The sequence below is a fragment of the Gopherus evgoodei genome, chromosome 4 (genome assembly GCF_007399415.2).
Source record: "Gopherus evgoodei ecotype Sinaloan lineage chromosome 4, rGopEvg1_v1.p, whole genome shotgun sequence".
NCBI lineage: Eukaryota > Metazoa > Chordata > Testudines > Testudinidae > Gopherus > Gopherus evgoodei.
In genome coordinates this window covers 7,137,970-7,150,004 of record NC_044325.1, presented here as the reverse complement: position 1 = coordinate 7,150,004, position 12,035 = coordinate 7,137,970, and the positions used below count along the sequence as shown (strand labels likewise).

Here is a 12,035-nt window from a genome sequence, read left to right as displayed (position 1 = left end):
GGGAAAAACTGAGGGCTTTGTCTTCACTACCGGGGAGATCAACACTATTACAGGTGTCGATTTAGCGGGTCTAGTGAAGACCTGCTAATTGGTGGCAGAGCGCTCTCTGGTCGATCCCTGTACTCCAGCTCCTCAAGAAGATTAAGGTAAATTGACTGGAGAGTGTCTCCTATCAATGTAGCGCAGTGAAGACATCGGGATAAGTCAATTTAAGCTACATCGACTCCAGGTATGTTATTCACATAGCTAGAGTAGCGTATCTTAGGTCAACTTACCGTGGTAGTGAAAACAAGCCCTCAGGTTCATAGATTTTTATGGCCAGAGGAGACTGTTACTCTCAAATCTGATCCTCTGCATAACACAGTCTATAAAATGTTATCCAGTGATTTTGACATCGAGCCCAGTAACTTTTGGTTGAACCAGAGCATCTTTTCGGAAGACGTCCAATGATGATTTAAAGGCGTCAGGTGATGGAAGGTTGTTCCTCAGAAAATCCTCCCTATAATACTCTTCACTTTGTGAAGTTACAAAGCTGTCCTTAGAAATCAGAAACACAGTTAGTCTAAATGCTCATTTTTATTATTGTTGTTACTCAATGAGGCACAGTTTTCTACAGTACTTTATTAAATATACAATATGTGGTACTCTTCTTAGGTGTCTAAAACAGCACCAACTGGAGAATATCTGACTACAGGAAGCTTCATGATAAGAGGTGAGAACTTGAAGAGAGACCATCAATTTGTAAACCACAATTATCTGGAAAATCTGTATCTTCTACAGTGACAAGGATCACTGCAAGAATTTGGCAAAAAATGTTTATATATTTAAACCACCTTATGTTTTCCTTTTCTCCCCGCCAGGGAAAAAAAACTTTCTTCCACCTTCATATCTTATGATGGGGTTTAGCTTCTTATTTAAGGTACTGTCCCATTCATTGGTTACATTTGTCTTCTTTTTTCTTACATAAGCATAAAAATGAAATCGTTCACAACAATCCTCAATTCCCATAAGCACCTTCCCTTCCAGTATGCCACTATCATTCTGTTTGCTCTGAATGGAAGAGAATCCTTTAACCTAGTTCATGAGGGTGGGCATGCAGCTCAGAAACAGCCAACTGAAGAAACGAACGGGGTACAATGGGCTGAGCTTACCAAAGGAGCTGCCACTCTTTAAATATTTTTCCCCTTGGAGTGGGATTCCTGTTGTTTTAATTATTTATTTAGAACAAACAAATCCTGTGAGCACAGTGCCTCCAGATACTGTTTTTAATAACAAGTGTTTAAAGTGTTAGCAGGAGTTCTTGAAGCTCCCTTTTTGTGTGCAGTTGGATGGGTGTGTGACTAGCTACAGTGGGCTCTCACTAGCCTTCATCTTTTAGGGACATGCTTTCAAAATTAGTTTTCGATAATTGACACTCCTCCCCCCACCCTTTTCCTCTCCACTGGTAAAAGAGCTCCAAAACTTAGGAGTCTTTCCCTAAAAATAAGGAAAAGAAATTGAAATAGGCAAGTCAGTTATTGCATGTAAAGGGTAGTAAAGGTCTGGTATTAATCACCAGGGAAGGCAGTTTCAGGAAGGTGTAAATGAGTTCAAGGGACACGAAGAATTTGTTTCTGGAGAGGAATGAGATTGAAGGGCATGCTGGAAAAACAGGAAGATGATGTCAAGACAAACAAGGAACACTTAAGGTTTGCCAAATGGTTTCCGCACAAGAGCTTGCATTAATGTAGTTGTTTTCAATCTCTTGGCCAGATCCAGTCCTCATGAAATCAGTGAGATTCTTTCCATTGACTTTAAGAGTAGGTGAATGGAGCCCATGCAGAATATTGGTGTTGGGCTCCTAAGAATCAGTATTAAAATTTGAAGTTCCAGATGTTCATTCACGGCAGTTTCTCATTCGGTTTGGTATAAGCCAGTTTCCTCGGAAATCCTTTTGCTCAATATAAAGCAGCTGCTTCTGTCATTTAGGTGGAAGAATCTTGTGTTTGGAGACACAGAGACGAACGAAAGGTCAAAGTGCAGGATGAGGATATGGAGTCTGTGACCAGTAGTACCAATGAACTGGTGTCAGAAGAAGTGGAGCTACTAGGTATTATGGAGGGTTTAATATATTTTACTGTGGGCCCACTGGGAACTCTTAAAAATACATCGGGATGTGCATTCAGCTTCCTGAATTAATAATATGTTAGTCAAGTGTCTTTAAACTGAAATGTCTTTTTCCCCTAACTCATTTAGAAGAAGCACCAGAAGGAGATGATAGCAGCACAGATGACGAGAAGGCACTGTCTCAAGAAATGCCTGATGGTATTGAAGTCAGGGCTGACAGTAACCTCGAAGAGGATGTTGCTCACACAGACAAGGATGGAATAAACAAGCCACCAGCACAAGAGGAAACCTCTGAAGATGATGATGTAGAATCTGAAGAAGAGGCTGAAGGTCAGGAGCTGGTGAGGGAAGTGAAGGAGGAGGAGATAAATTATCCAGACACTGCAATCGACCTGTCACATCTTCAGCCACAAAGGTAACCAGAAGAGCCTCCACATTTGTCAGCAATATGAGCCATTCTATGAATGTCAGTGCCTTAAAACTATGTTTACGTGATAAGAGGGATTGCAGTGAGTACATGAGACTAATCCTAGTGTTCAAAGATGCAGGCTGCCTGAATAACAAGTAAAACAAATGTATACATGTTTGGTAGTGCTGGCCCACCCTTCCTAGATGGTCTTCTCTACACAGTTCTTCATTTTGGGTTATCCTAGCCCCCTTCTCCTGACGGTAGCAACCACTGCACTAATGCATTCTCTGGCTGGGGTGTATGTGGTATTCTGGCCATTGTCAAGGCTGTTATAGAAGCATAGAAATGTAGGGCTGGATGGAACCTTGAAGTCATTAAGTCCAGCCCCCTTCCCTGAGGTGGGACCCAAATAAACCTAGACCATCTCTGACAGGTGTTTGCCCAACTGGTTCTTAAAAATCTCAACAATAGGAGTTCCATGACCTCCCTTGAAAGCCTGTTCCAGAGCTTAACTACCCTTAGAGTTAGAAAGTTTTTCCTACTATTTAACCTAAATCTCCCTTGTTGCAGATTAAGCCCATTACTACTTCTCCTATCTTCAGTGAACATGGAGAACAACTGATCACAGTCCTCTTTATAACAGCCCTTAACATACTTGAAGACTTACCAGGTCCCTCCTCAATCTTCTTTTCTCAAGACTAAACATGCCCAGGTTTTTTAACCTTTCCTCATAGGTCAAGTTTTCTAAACCTTATATTGTTTTTGTTGCTCTCCTCTGGAGTCTCTCCAATTTGTCCACATCTTCCCTAAAGCGTGGTGCCCAACATTGGACACAGTATTCCAGCTGAGGCCTCACTAGTGCCGAGTGGAGTGGGACAGTTACTTCCTGTGTCTTACATACAACACTCCTGTTAATACATGCTCAGAATGAAATTAGCCATTTTCGCAACTGCATCACATTGTGGACTCTATAATTCAATTTGTGATCAACGATAGCCCCCAGATCCATTTCAGCAGCACTACCACCTAACTAGTTATTCCCCGTTTTGTAGTTGTGTATTTGATTTTTCCTTCCTAAGTGCAGAGTACTTCACTTATCTTTATTGAATTTCATCTTGTTGAATTCAGCCCAATTCTTCAATTTGCTGAGGTCATTTTGAATTTTAATCCTGTCCTCCAAAGTGCTAGCAACCCCTCCAGCTTGGTGTCATCTGCAGATGTAATAAACATACTCTCAATCATTATTCAAATCATTAATGAAGATAATGAATAGTACCGGGCCTAAGACTGACCTCTGTGGGACCCCACTAGATACACCCACCCAGTTTGACAGTAAACCATTGATCACTGCTCTCTCAGTATGGTCTTTCAATCAGTTGTGCACCTATCTCATGGTAACTTCATCTAGCTCACATTTCCCTAGTGTGCTTCTGAGAATGCATGTGGGACTCTATAAAGAATCAAGATATATTGGTTGCTAGGGGTGCTTCAAGCACAGGGCATTTCATAATTTTTCCTCCTTGGGGAGACCAACCTTCTTCCACTCAAGAGTCCTACCAGGACCTAGGAAATAGGAAGCCTAAGAGCACTTCTGTTTTTATTCAAGATGGTAGTGACTGAAAATTATTGCCACCTGAAATGAGATGGTGATCTCCAATTAGTGCCAGTGGCTAATATTCCTACCACTTAGCAGCTTCACGGGCAAGAAATGAATGGGCATAGAATGAACTGTGTTATCAGACTGTTATTTCTCTAACGACACGCTGCACCTTTCAGTCTTCACAGATCCCACCAGAAAATGGTCACAAAAGAGGAAGCATCTAATCTGGTAAGCTCCCTGATCAGATCTTCAAACAAGTGGCACAGCGTGTGATTTCTATGAGTGGAAATAATGAAATATAACTTTTTTTCATTTTTTTAGAGTGACAGTAAGTCACATGGGCGAAGACACTTGTCAGCCAAGGAGAGAAGGTAAGAATGTCTTCATTTGAGGGAAGGAAAGATCTTAAATATCTCCATGTATGAAAGTCCTCATTTCTTGAGGAGGAGTTAACCTTTTTGGAGGAAGTCACTTGCAGTGTGTTTCTTGCCACTTGAAATTAATGATATGGATATAACAGACACTGTGAACACAAAGGATCTGGTTTTTATTAGCTGGAAGAATTGGGTTTTTTGATGGGATACTGGTTAATTTCAAAGGTCTGGTTCAGAATATGAAGGATCACTTCCACACTGTGGACATGAATTAGTAAGGGCTTGTGATCTAGTTCAGGTTTCTATGCCACAGACTACTATTTCCCGCAGAAATGCTGTGGTGATGGTCCCATGCTTCTGTGTGTGAAAAAGGCAGGAACTGAATCCAAACTCAGTTCTAAGCCAGCAGCCTCTCTTGTGGGCCCTTGAGGTGGAGATAGGAGTTGGAGCCAAAGGGGCACCAATTTCCTTTCTGGATGTAGTTGCTTAAAGAGCTTGCCAGTTTCCAGCTAGGTGCCTGCCTAAGCCACATTGACATCAGCTGATCTGACCATGTCTTCTAGATATCCTCCCTTTCACTCTGGGTACATTTGTCAAAGCTAAGGCTTGAACCAGGAACCTTTAGGTCAGGGGTGGCCAACTTGTGGCTCTTCAGAAGTTAATATGCGGCTCCTTGTATAGGCTCCGGGGCTGGAGCTACAGGCACCAGCTTTCCAGTGTGCCAGGAGGTGCTCACTGCTTAGTGGATTCTGTTCTCTGAGGAAAGATGGGCCTCCCTGCAGAAAGAAGAGTTCTGTATTTTTTTGGACAAAACATTACTTATTTTGATAAGAATGAAAGACACTGGCTGAAGCAGCAGGGCTGCCTGTAGTTCCATGGTCTGAGGGGAGGGAAAACCAAGAACTTTGAGCTTGGTGAGTTCCTACCTTGGCCTTTTCTGGGAACACAGACCCAGAAGTAGCCTTGTATCCCAGTGTATATCTTATGGGACCAGTAGTGCCAAGTAAGCAGTTTTTCATGTGGTGTTGAATCACTTTTTATCATTGGCTTCTATGTTTAAATTTTGAATTTTTTATTATAGATGTGACCTATTTTCCCGTGTTCTTGTTCTTAATTGGTCTATTGACTGAACTTGTAGAGATGTATCCTTTGGGAAGATAGGTGCTATGTTAACATAAGATCATTGTCGTTTCATACCACAGAAACCTGTAGGAGGGCGTATCCCAATGATTATTTTTCTCTTAGGGAAATGAAGAAAAAGAAGCAGCAACATGACATAGAGGATTTAGAACCACCTGAAGGAAAGGACAGAGAGACCAGCATGCAGCTCCCATCTTCTCCTGTTTCAAACAAGAGCATGTCAGCCCCTCAGCCCATGAAACGAGGACAGAAGGTAGAATGGATGAAATTGCAGAATTGATTAATTTATCCAATGAAAAGGGCCCTCTTAAAGATGCATCATATTTTTAATTTTTTTTGCATTTGCCCAATATTCAATTTGCATATTCAAACATCTCCAGGCAGCTGACAAATTTAGACTCACTTGAATAGTTGTCTGTGTTTAATAACAGTTGTTGATTGACTAACATTCAGCACTTGATACTTCTCTGAATAGAAATGACATCTGTTGGGTTAACACAGTGCTTAAACTAAAAAGAACAGAGGGAGACTAAATGCCATATGCCAATGAAGAATTGAGCTCTAGGTCGATATTTGCAGAAATTCCTTTTTGTTATTTGCTAAACTATTAACCCCCATTTTTCTTCTCTGCAGAGTAAGATGAAAAAAATGAAAGAGAAGTACAAGGACCAGGATGAAGAAGATCGAGAGCTCATAATGAAGCTGTTGGGTGTAAGCCAAAATAACTATGGCTTTTCCTTTGTACTGTTTGTTCTGTGCTTGAGTGTAGGTTTAAATTATTTTCATATGTGAAATCTAGTCTGCAGGGTCAAGCAAAGAAGAAAAAGTGAAGAAAGGTAAAAAAGGAAAAATAAAAGAAGAATCAGTAAAGAAACAAACCCAGAAACCAAAGAGTGGCCATCAGGTTGATGCAGGTCATAAAGAAACCCACCCCCCAGTAGAAGTATTAACACATGAGTTACAGGACATGGCCCTGGAAGATCAGCAGGAGGAGAAGGTAAACACTGTAGACCTGTTTCATTCTCCACACTTTGCAGCATCTTGCTGCTCAGGCTGTTAAATCATTACTTTATTGTACTATAAATATTAAACTGAATCTGTGTGGTGCTTGCAGAACTGCTTACTCTGCTGCATTCGTGTAGTTGCCACTTTTCTTGTATCAGTGTTTTTTGAGAACAGTGTATATAATGTCAGGACTAATTTTTAATAGTTGTAAGGGGCACCAACCCAAGAAACCAGGAGAGTGCTCCCTGGCCTTCGCTGGAGCACAGATCCACCAAAACTTGAAGTCTGAGGGGTATGGTGTGTGGCTGAGCTGTGTTGAGGATCTCTTAATGTCATGCTATATCAATTGTGCAGTTAAAAAACAATAAAAAGTTTTTTAGGTTGGCAGCTTGAATTTCAATATTTCCACCCAAATCTATCTCCTTCCACCTCTGCATGTGCCAAGGAAGTTTGGGGATAGAAAGAAAAACCCTATATAAAAATGCAGCAGTAGCAGACATACTCTCCCTTAAAATGGAGTTCCATACGCATTGAGGAGACTGTACCCACACATGGCTTTGTTTGCTGGGAATGTGACCTTTCTGGGAGAAGTATTCTGATGTTCTACAAATCTTAATGTTCCCTTTTATTTACATCTGTGGTGCAGGAGGAACAGGATCAAGATCAACAGGAAAATGAGGTAAATTTATTACCTTCACACTTCTCATAAAGTGCTAGAATAAGTGCTTAGAACAAGTTTTTAAGAGAGTCTCTGCTCAACACTGCGAATGGCCTGGACCCCAAGGTCCTATCTGCTAACCCAGTTTGAGGTGTGTCAGTGAGGCTTACAGTTCCTAACTTGGAGAAGACTGGGCATGTCACAGAGGTGAGGCACTTGCCCTTCCAGAAGGGAGCCGGTCACTATGCGTAATGACAGCTGAGGTTTATTGATTGACTTTGCAATAGACCCCATGAGTTCAGACGTATCATCCCTGCATTATAACTTGGCTTTTTCAGTCACAGTTAGGATGTGAATTGTCAATCCAGGTATAAATGTTTCTTTATTATACGGATCAAATCAGTTAACGTTTTTCTAGTGGAGAGTTTAAATGTGACCTTCCTAGTCTCTCAGTTGTATGGCTATATTAGTGCATAGCATTAAGGTAATAAATACTCAAGTTCCAACAAAACTTGGTTAAAATAACAAGGATTTGACAAACCCATTAAGTAGTTTTCCCTTTGTCTTCACCTGATTAACTCCATGAAGACTTCAGAATAGTGGATGATCCCACATCCCCTATAGGCTGACATAATAAGTAAACTCTAACTCTGATGAAAACAGTTCTCTAGACTAAAAGTTCCGGTTTACTTTACAAAATTGTTTACTGGACTCTTTTTAAAAAGCACTTTATATTCAATGTACAAAGCATATATTTTCTCATAAGCTTTCAGTTGATGTATTCCACACTTAGAGAATTTGAAGAAATGGATTTCTCTAAGAGGAAAAGTATGTACTTTATTTATTTCTGTATTAACAAGTCTTAATTGACTCTGCTAAAATATAAACCAAATTTGGAAACTCTCCTTTACCTCATTTAAGACTAAAAGCCATGTCACCTTGGACATTCAGATTTTACTTATCAGATTTTTTTTAAATTAGGGCTTCTCCAATAGCCCATCATCTCTTGATAAATTGAGTACATTTCAGTAATACTGTGACAACAGATTATGGTATGATATACACATGGGGATTATGACTTCTCTGCACTTGGGCTGTGAGAGAGAAGGATCAAATTCCAACCTCTTCGATAGTAAAAGATGGGTTTATTTTTATTACTTTCATTGTTGCTTTTTGTTTAAATGTTGTTTTCTAGTTTCACAGCAAGGATTGTCTTTGCTATTTTAGGAAGGAGAGAAACTGCTAAATTCTTTGACAGGCCAGCCTCACTTGGAGGATATCCTCCTCTTTGCTATACCAATATGTGCACCTTACACTACCATGACAAACTATAAGTAAGTTGCAGCGATTTATCTGAAGTAATGAACTTGAACTTGACAGATTGGCAGGACTTTGAGTTAGTTACTTTAAATCACACCATTTACACAGGTATTTTTTTTTCTCTTTTGAAAGATATAAAGTGAAGCTCACTCCAGGCACCCAGAAGAAAGGGAAAGGTACTGTATACAGCATAGTAGAGTCCTTTTCAACCCAGCAGCTTTTTAAGCTGGCATGTGCCATTTCACAATTTCTTTCATGTACTTCTTACAGCTGCCAAGACTGCTTTGCATAATTTCATGCATTACAAAGAAGCTACAGCAAGAGAAAAAGATTTATTTCGCAGTGTTAAGGTAAAGAGCCATCTCCTTGGCTTCTTCAAACTATACTACAGCAAGAATGAAAGCAGCATTTAGTGCTATTCCTTTCGGTTTTGTCCTTGCATTACTAACTACTTATGCTAAATTATGTCTTCGATCTTGTATTTAGCTGTGACATTGAGTACCTTTCCCAGCCATGAGGAAGAGCTCTGGGAAAGTTTGTCTCTCTCCAACAGAAGTTGGGCCAGTAAAAAAAAATATCACCCACACTTTGTTTCTCCCTATTGGCATAGAAGATGAATAGACTTTTAAGGCCAGAAGGGACCATTAAATCATCTAGTCCCAACCCCCTCATCACATGCCAGCAAGATTTACTCAGTTACCCCTGTCTTGAGTCCAATAACTTGTATTTGACTAAGAATACCTTCCTGAAAAACATCCAGTCTTGATTTAAAGATAGCAAGAGCTGGAGAATCCACCACATCCTTTCCAGTGGTTAATCACTGTTAGACTTTTGTGCTGTGTTTCAAATTTGTCCAATTCCTGGCATTGGTTCTTTTTCTGCCTTTCTCTGCTAGATTCAAGAATGCTTTAGAACTGGGTATTTTCTGTACATGAAGGTACATACACACTGCAATCAAGTCACCTCTCAATCGTCTTTTTGATAAACTACAGATTGAGCTTAGAGTCTTGCTGTAAGGCACTTGCTCCAGACCACAAATCATTTCTGTGGCTCTATGTATTGTCTCCAATTTTTCAACATCCAAACTGTACACAGTAGTCTAGTGTCTCACCCTGCCCTGTACAGAGGTAAAATCACCTTCCTGCTCATACTTGCTATTCTTGTTTCTATAACTAAGGATTGCATCGCCCTTTTGGCAGTCACACTAGGGTTCATGCTCCGTTGCTTGTCTGTGATCCCTAAATCCTCTTCTGAGCGACGGCTTTCTAAGCAAGGTCTCCTAGTCTGTCTGCGGGGCCTGCAGGATTTGTTCCGAGGTGCGTGACCTCACATTTTGCTGTATTAAAACACATGTGCCAAGCAATCCAGATCACACTAACTGCCCTGTACTCATTTACTATTCTGAAAATTTTATCATCAGTTACCTTATTTTCTTCTAGATCCCTGATAAAAATGTTGAATAATCTGGCCTGCTGCTAGTTGTGGTGGACTCTTGTTAGGAATGCACCTCTGTGATGATTCCTTTTTAACTAGTTATGTTCAGATAGCTGGAGTGTTGAGCATATATACGACCTAATGATCTATTGTTTTCCATGGAATGGGTAGGAGGTGCAGCAAGTGTTAATAGTTCTTTATTCAGAGAACACTGCATTTTCATCAATCATTTGCTGAATTGTCACATGGCCACTTTCTAGGCTGTAATGTAGTGACAGTGACACGGTTATCACTGATTCATGTGGCATTACTACTTTGCAGCTGGTAGTCAAAGAGGACATGGGAGGCTGAGAAGGAGTGATTGTTGAACACTTCCTACTTGATTTTTGACCCGATTTTGTTTTGTAGGATACTGACTTATCAAGAAATATTCCTGGTAAAGTGAAAGTGTCTGCACCTAAGCTCCTGAACATGAAAAAGAAGTGAGTGGTGGTCGTACATCATGCATACGTGTTTAAACTGCCACTACTGGTTCAGAAGAGGACAGTGGCAAACCTACCACCTGGACCACTTCAAATTTTGCTAATAAAGTAAAATAGTTACTGAGAGGCAGAGATGAACAGTTTCCTGCATCTGACCCTGGCCTAGATCTATTTGTATGGACTTTAAATTGCATGTAGCATGTGACTCCTCTAAAGTGCACAAGTAAACTACTACTGGTCTTAGTTGTCAAAGGCAAGACTGATTTTGGACTGATCCTCTTTCTAATACAGTGAGGACCGGCACAGACCCCGTCCGTTCTCTCGTTGCTCACACTGTAGCAAAGTCCTGCTGCTTGTTCTTTCCAGCTCTCCTTTGGCAAAAGCTGGGTTTTAAAGATACTACCCTGCTTGGAGCCCTCTTTCTAGTCAGGACATTAACTGTATTAATCTGCTTCTACTTAACAGTATCATGTTTGGGAATGAAGATAGATTTGACTGTACAGGCTTTTGGTAAATATTATCAATCTGTCATGATAAAAATCCTGCAGGGACATAAATCTAAATCTTGCTTCTGACTAATCAGCTGCAGTCACTCACTGGCTATGGAGCACTACAACCTGGTAACAATGCAACATTATGAATGAATGGGGGATAGTATACTTTGCCCATACTGTAGGGATTTTTAAGTCCAAAAAATATGTACAATACCTGTGAGCAGACAAAAAACAAAGGCCAGAGTAAAACAGATGAATGGTGAGCTGTAGCTTAAAAATCACAGATCTAATACAATGCCCCAATACTATTCACTCCAGTGGTGAGCACAAAAGACAGCTAATTGAATTACAGTAAGAATATTCAGTTTAGTGCTATGAAAAGAAATGAGACAGTAAGTGGAGTGCTGAAATCACTTTGTTCCAATATTTAAATCACAAGCCATTTATTAGTTTCTCAGCCCCTCCACTGTATCAGTGGTGGCCTGTGTCTCCTGATTCCTGGGAGACACAGCAGAGCCAGAAAGGCCTTCATGCTGGTTGCCGCTCACATACATACAATGTACTTTCAGTAGTTTTTAAACTAGTGAAGCTGAGTAGAGCCTGGCAGCTGTTAGTCATCAGCTTCACAATATGCATGAACCTCTGAATATGGAAGCTGCTGAAGGAAACAGCACATTAATAATCAAGCCATTCCTGGCAAACTGGCTACTCCTAGACATGCATGGGCCAGTTTGACACTTTACTGATTGACTAAATCATTTTCATACTCACTACAGGATTAAGACAAAATACAATGTCTACTTATCACCTCACACTTACAGCTCTTAAATAACCCCACAGCAATGGGACACTTAATCACAATCCCTCTGTTTGTTTTTAAACAAGTCAAACTTCTAAAAAGTTCTAAACTTTAAGTTGGTGAGCTATTCCCAGCACTAAATTAAAATAGTTTCTCTAGCCTTAAACTCATGTGGCTAAACACGTTAGGACCCTGTCTTATTCCTATCAGTGAG

At 40.4% G+C, this 12,035-nt stretch overlaps 1 protein-coding gene across 3 annotated transcripts in view; it reads left to right on the top strand.

Annotated features, from left to right (window-relative positions):
- NEMF (nuclear export mediator factor) overlaps positions 1 to 11,697 on the top strand; it is a 32,004-nt gene extending 20,307 nt beyond the window's left edge. Inside the window, exons 20-33 of one of the 3 annotated variants that reach the window (XM_030562810.1) lie at positions 655 to 712; positions 861 to 919; positions 1,969 to 2,089; positions 2,236 to 2,521; positions 4,292 to 4,343; positions 4,437 to 4,486; positions 5,735 to 5,882; positions 6,263 to 6,340; positions 6,429 to 6,626; positions 7,281 to 7,313; positions 8,520 to 8,626; positions 8,745 to 8,788; positions 8,883 to 8,962; positions 9,508 to 11,697. In XM_030562810.1, coding sequence (XP_030418670.1) covers positions 655 to 712; positions 861 to 919; positions 1,969 to 2,089; positions 2,236 to 2,521; positions 4,292 to 4,343; positions 4,437 to 4,486; positions 5,735 to 5,882; positions 6,263 to 6,340; positions 6,429 to 6,626; positions 7,281 to 7,313; positions 8,520 to 8,626; positions 8,745 to 8,788; positions 8,883 to 8,962; positions 9,508 to 9,594 — 1,401 coding nt within the window. In that variant the 3' untranslated portion in view covers positions 9,595 to 11,697. Of the gene's footprint in view, positions 1 to 654; positions 713 to 860; positions 920 to 1,968; positions 2,090 to 2,235; positions 2,522 to 4,291; positions 4,344 to 4,436; positions 4,487 to 5,734; positions 5,883 to 6,262; positions 6,341 to 6,428; positions 6,627 to 7,280; positions 7,314 to 8,519; positions 8,627 to 8,744; positions 8,789 to 8,882; positions 8,963 to 9,507 lie in introns of those variants that run through there. The other 2 variants (XM_030562811.1, XM_030562812.1) reach the window with 2 other exon arrangements.
- Positions 11,698 to 12,035: the final 338 nt, after the last annotated feature.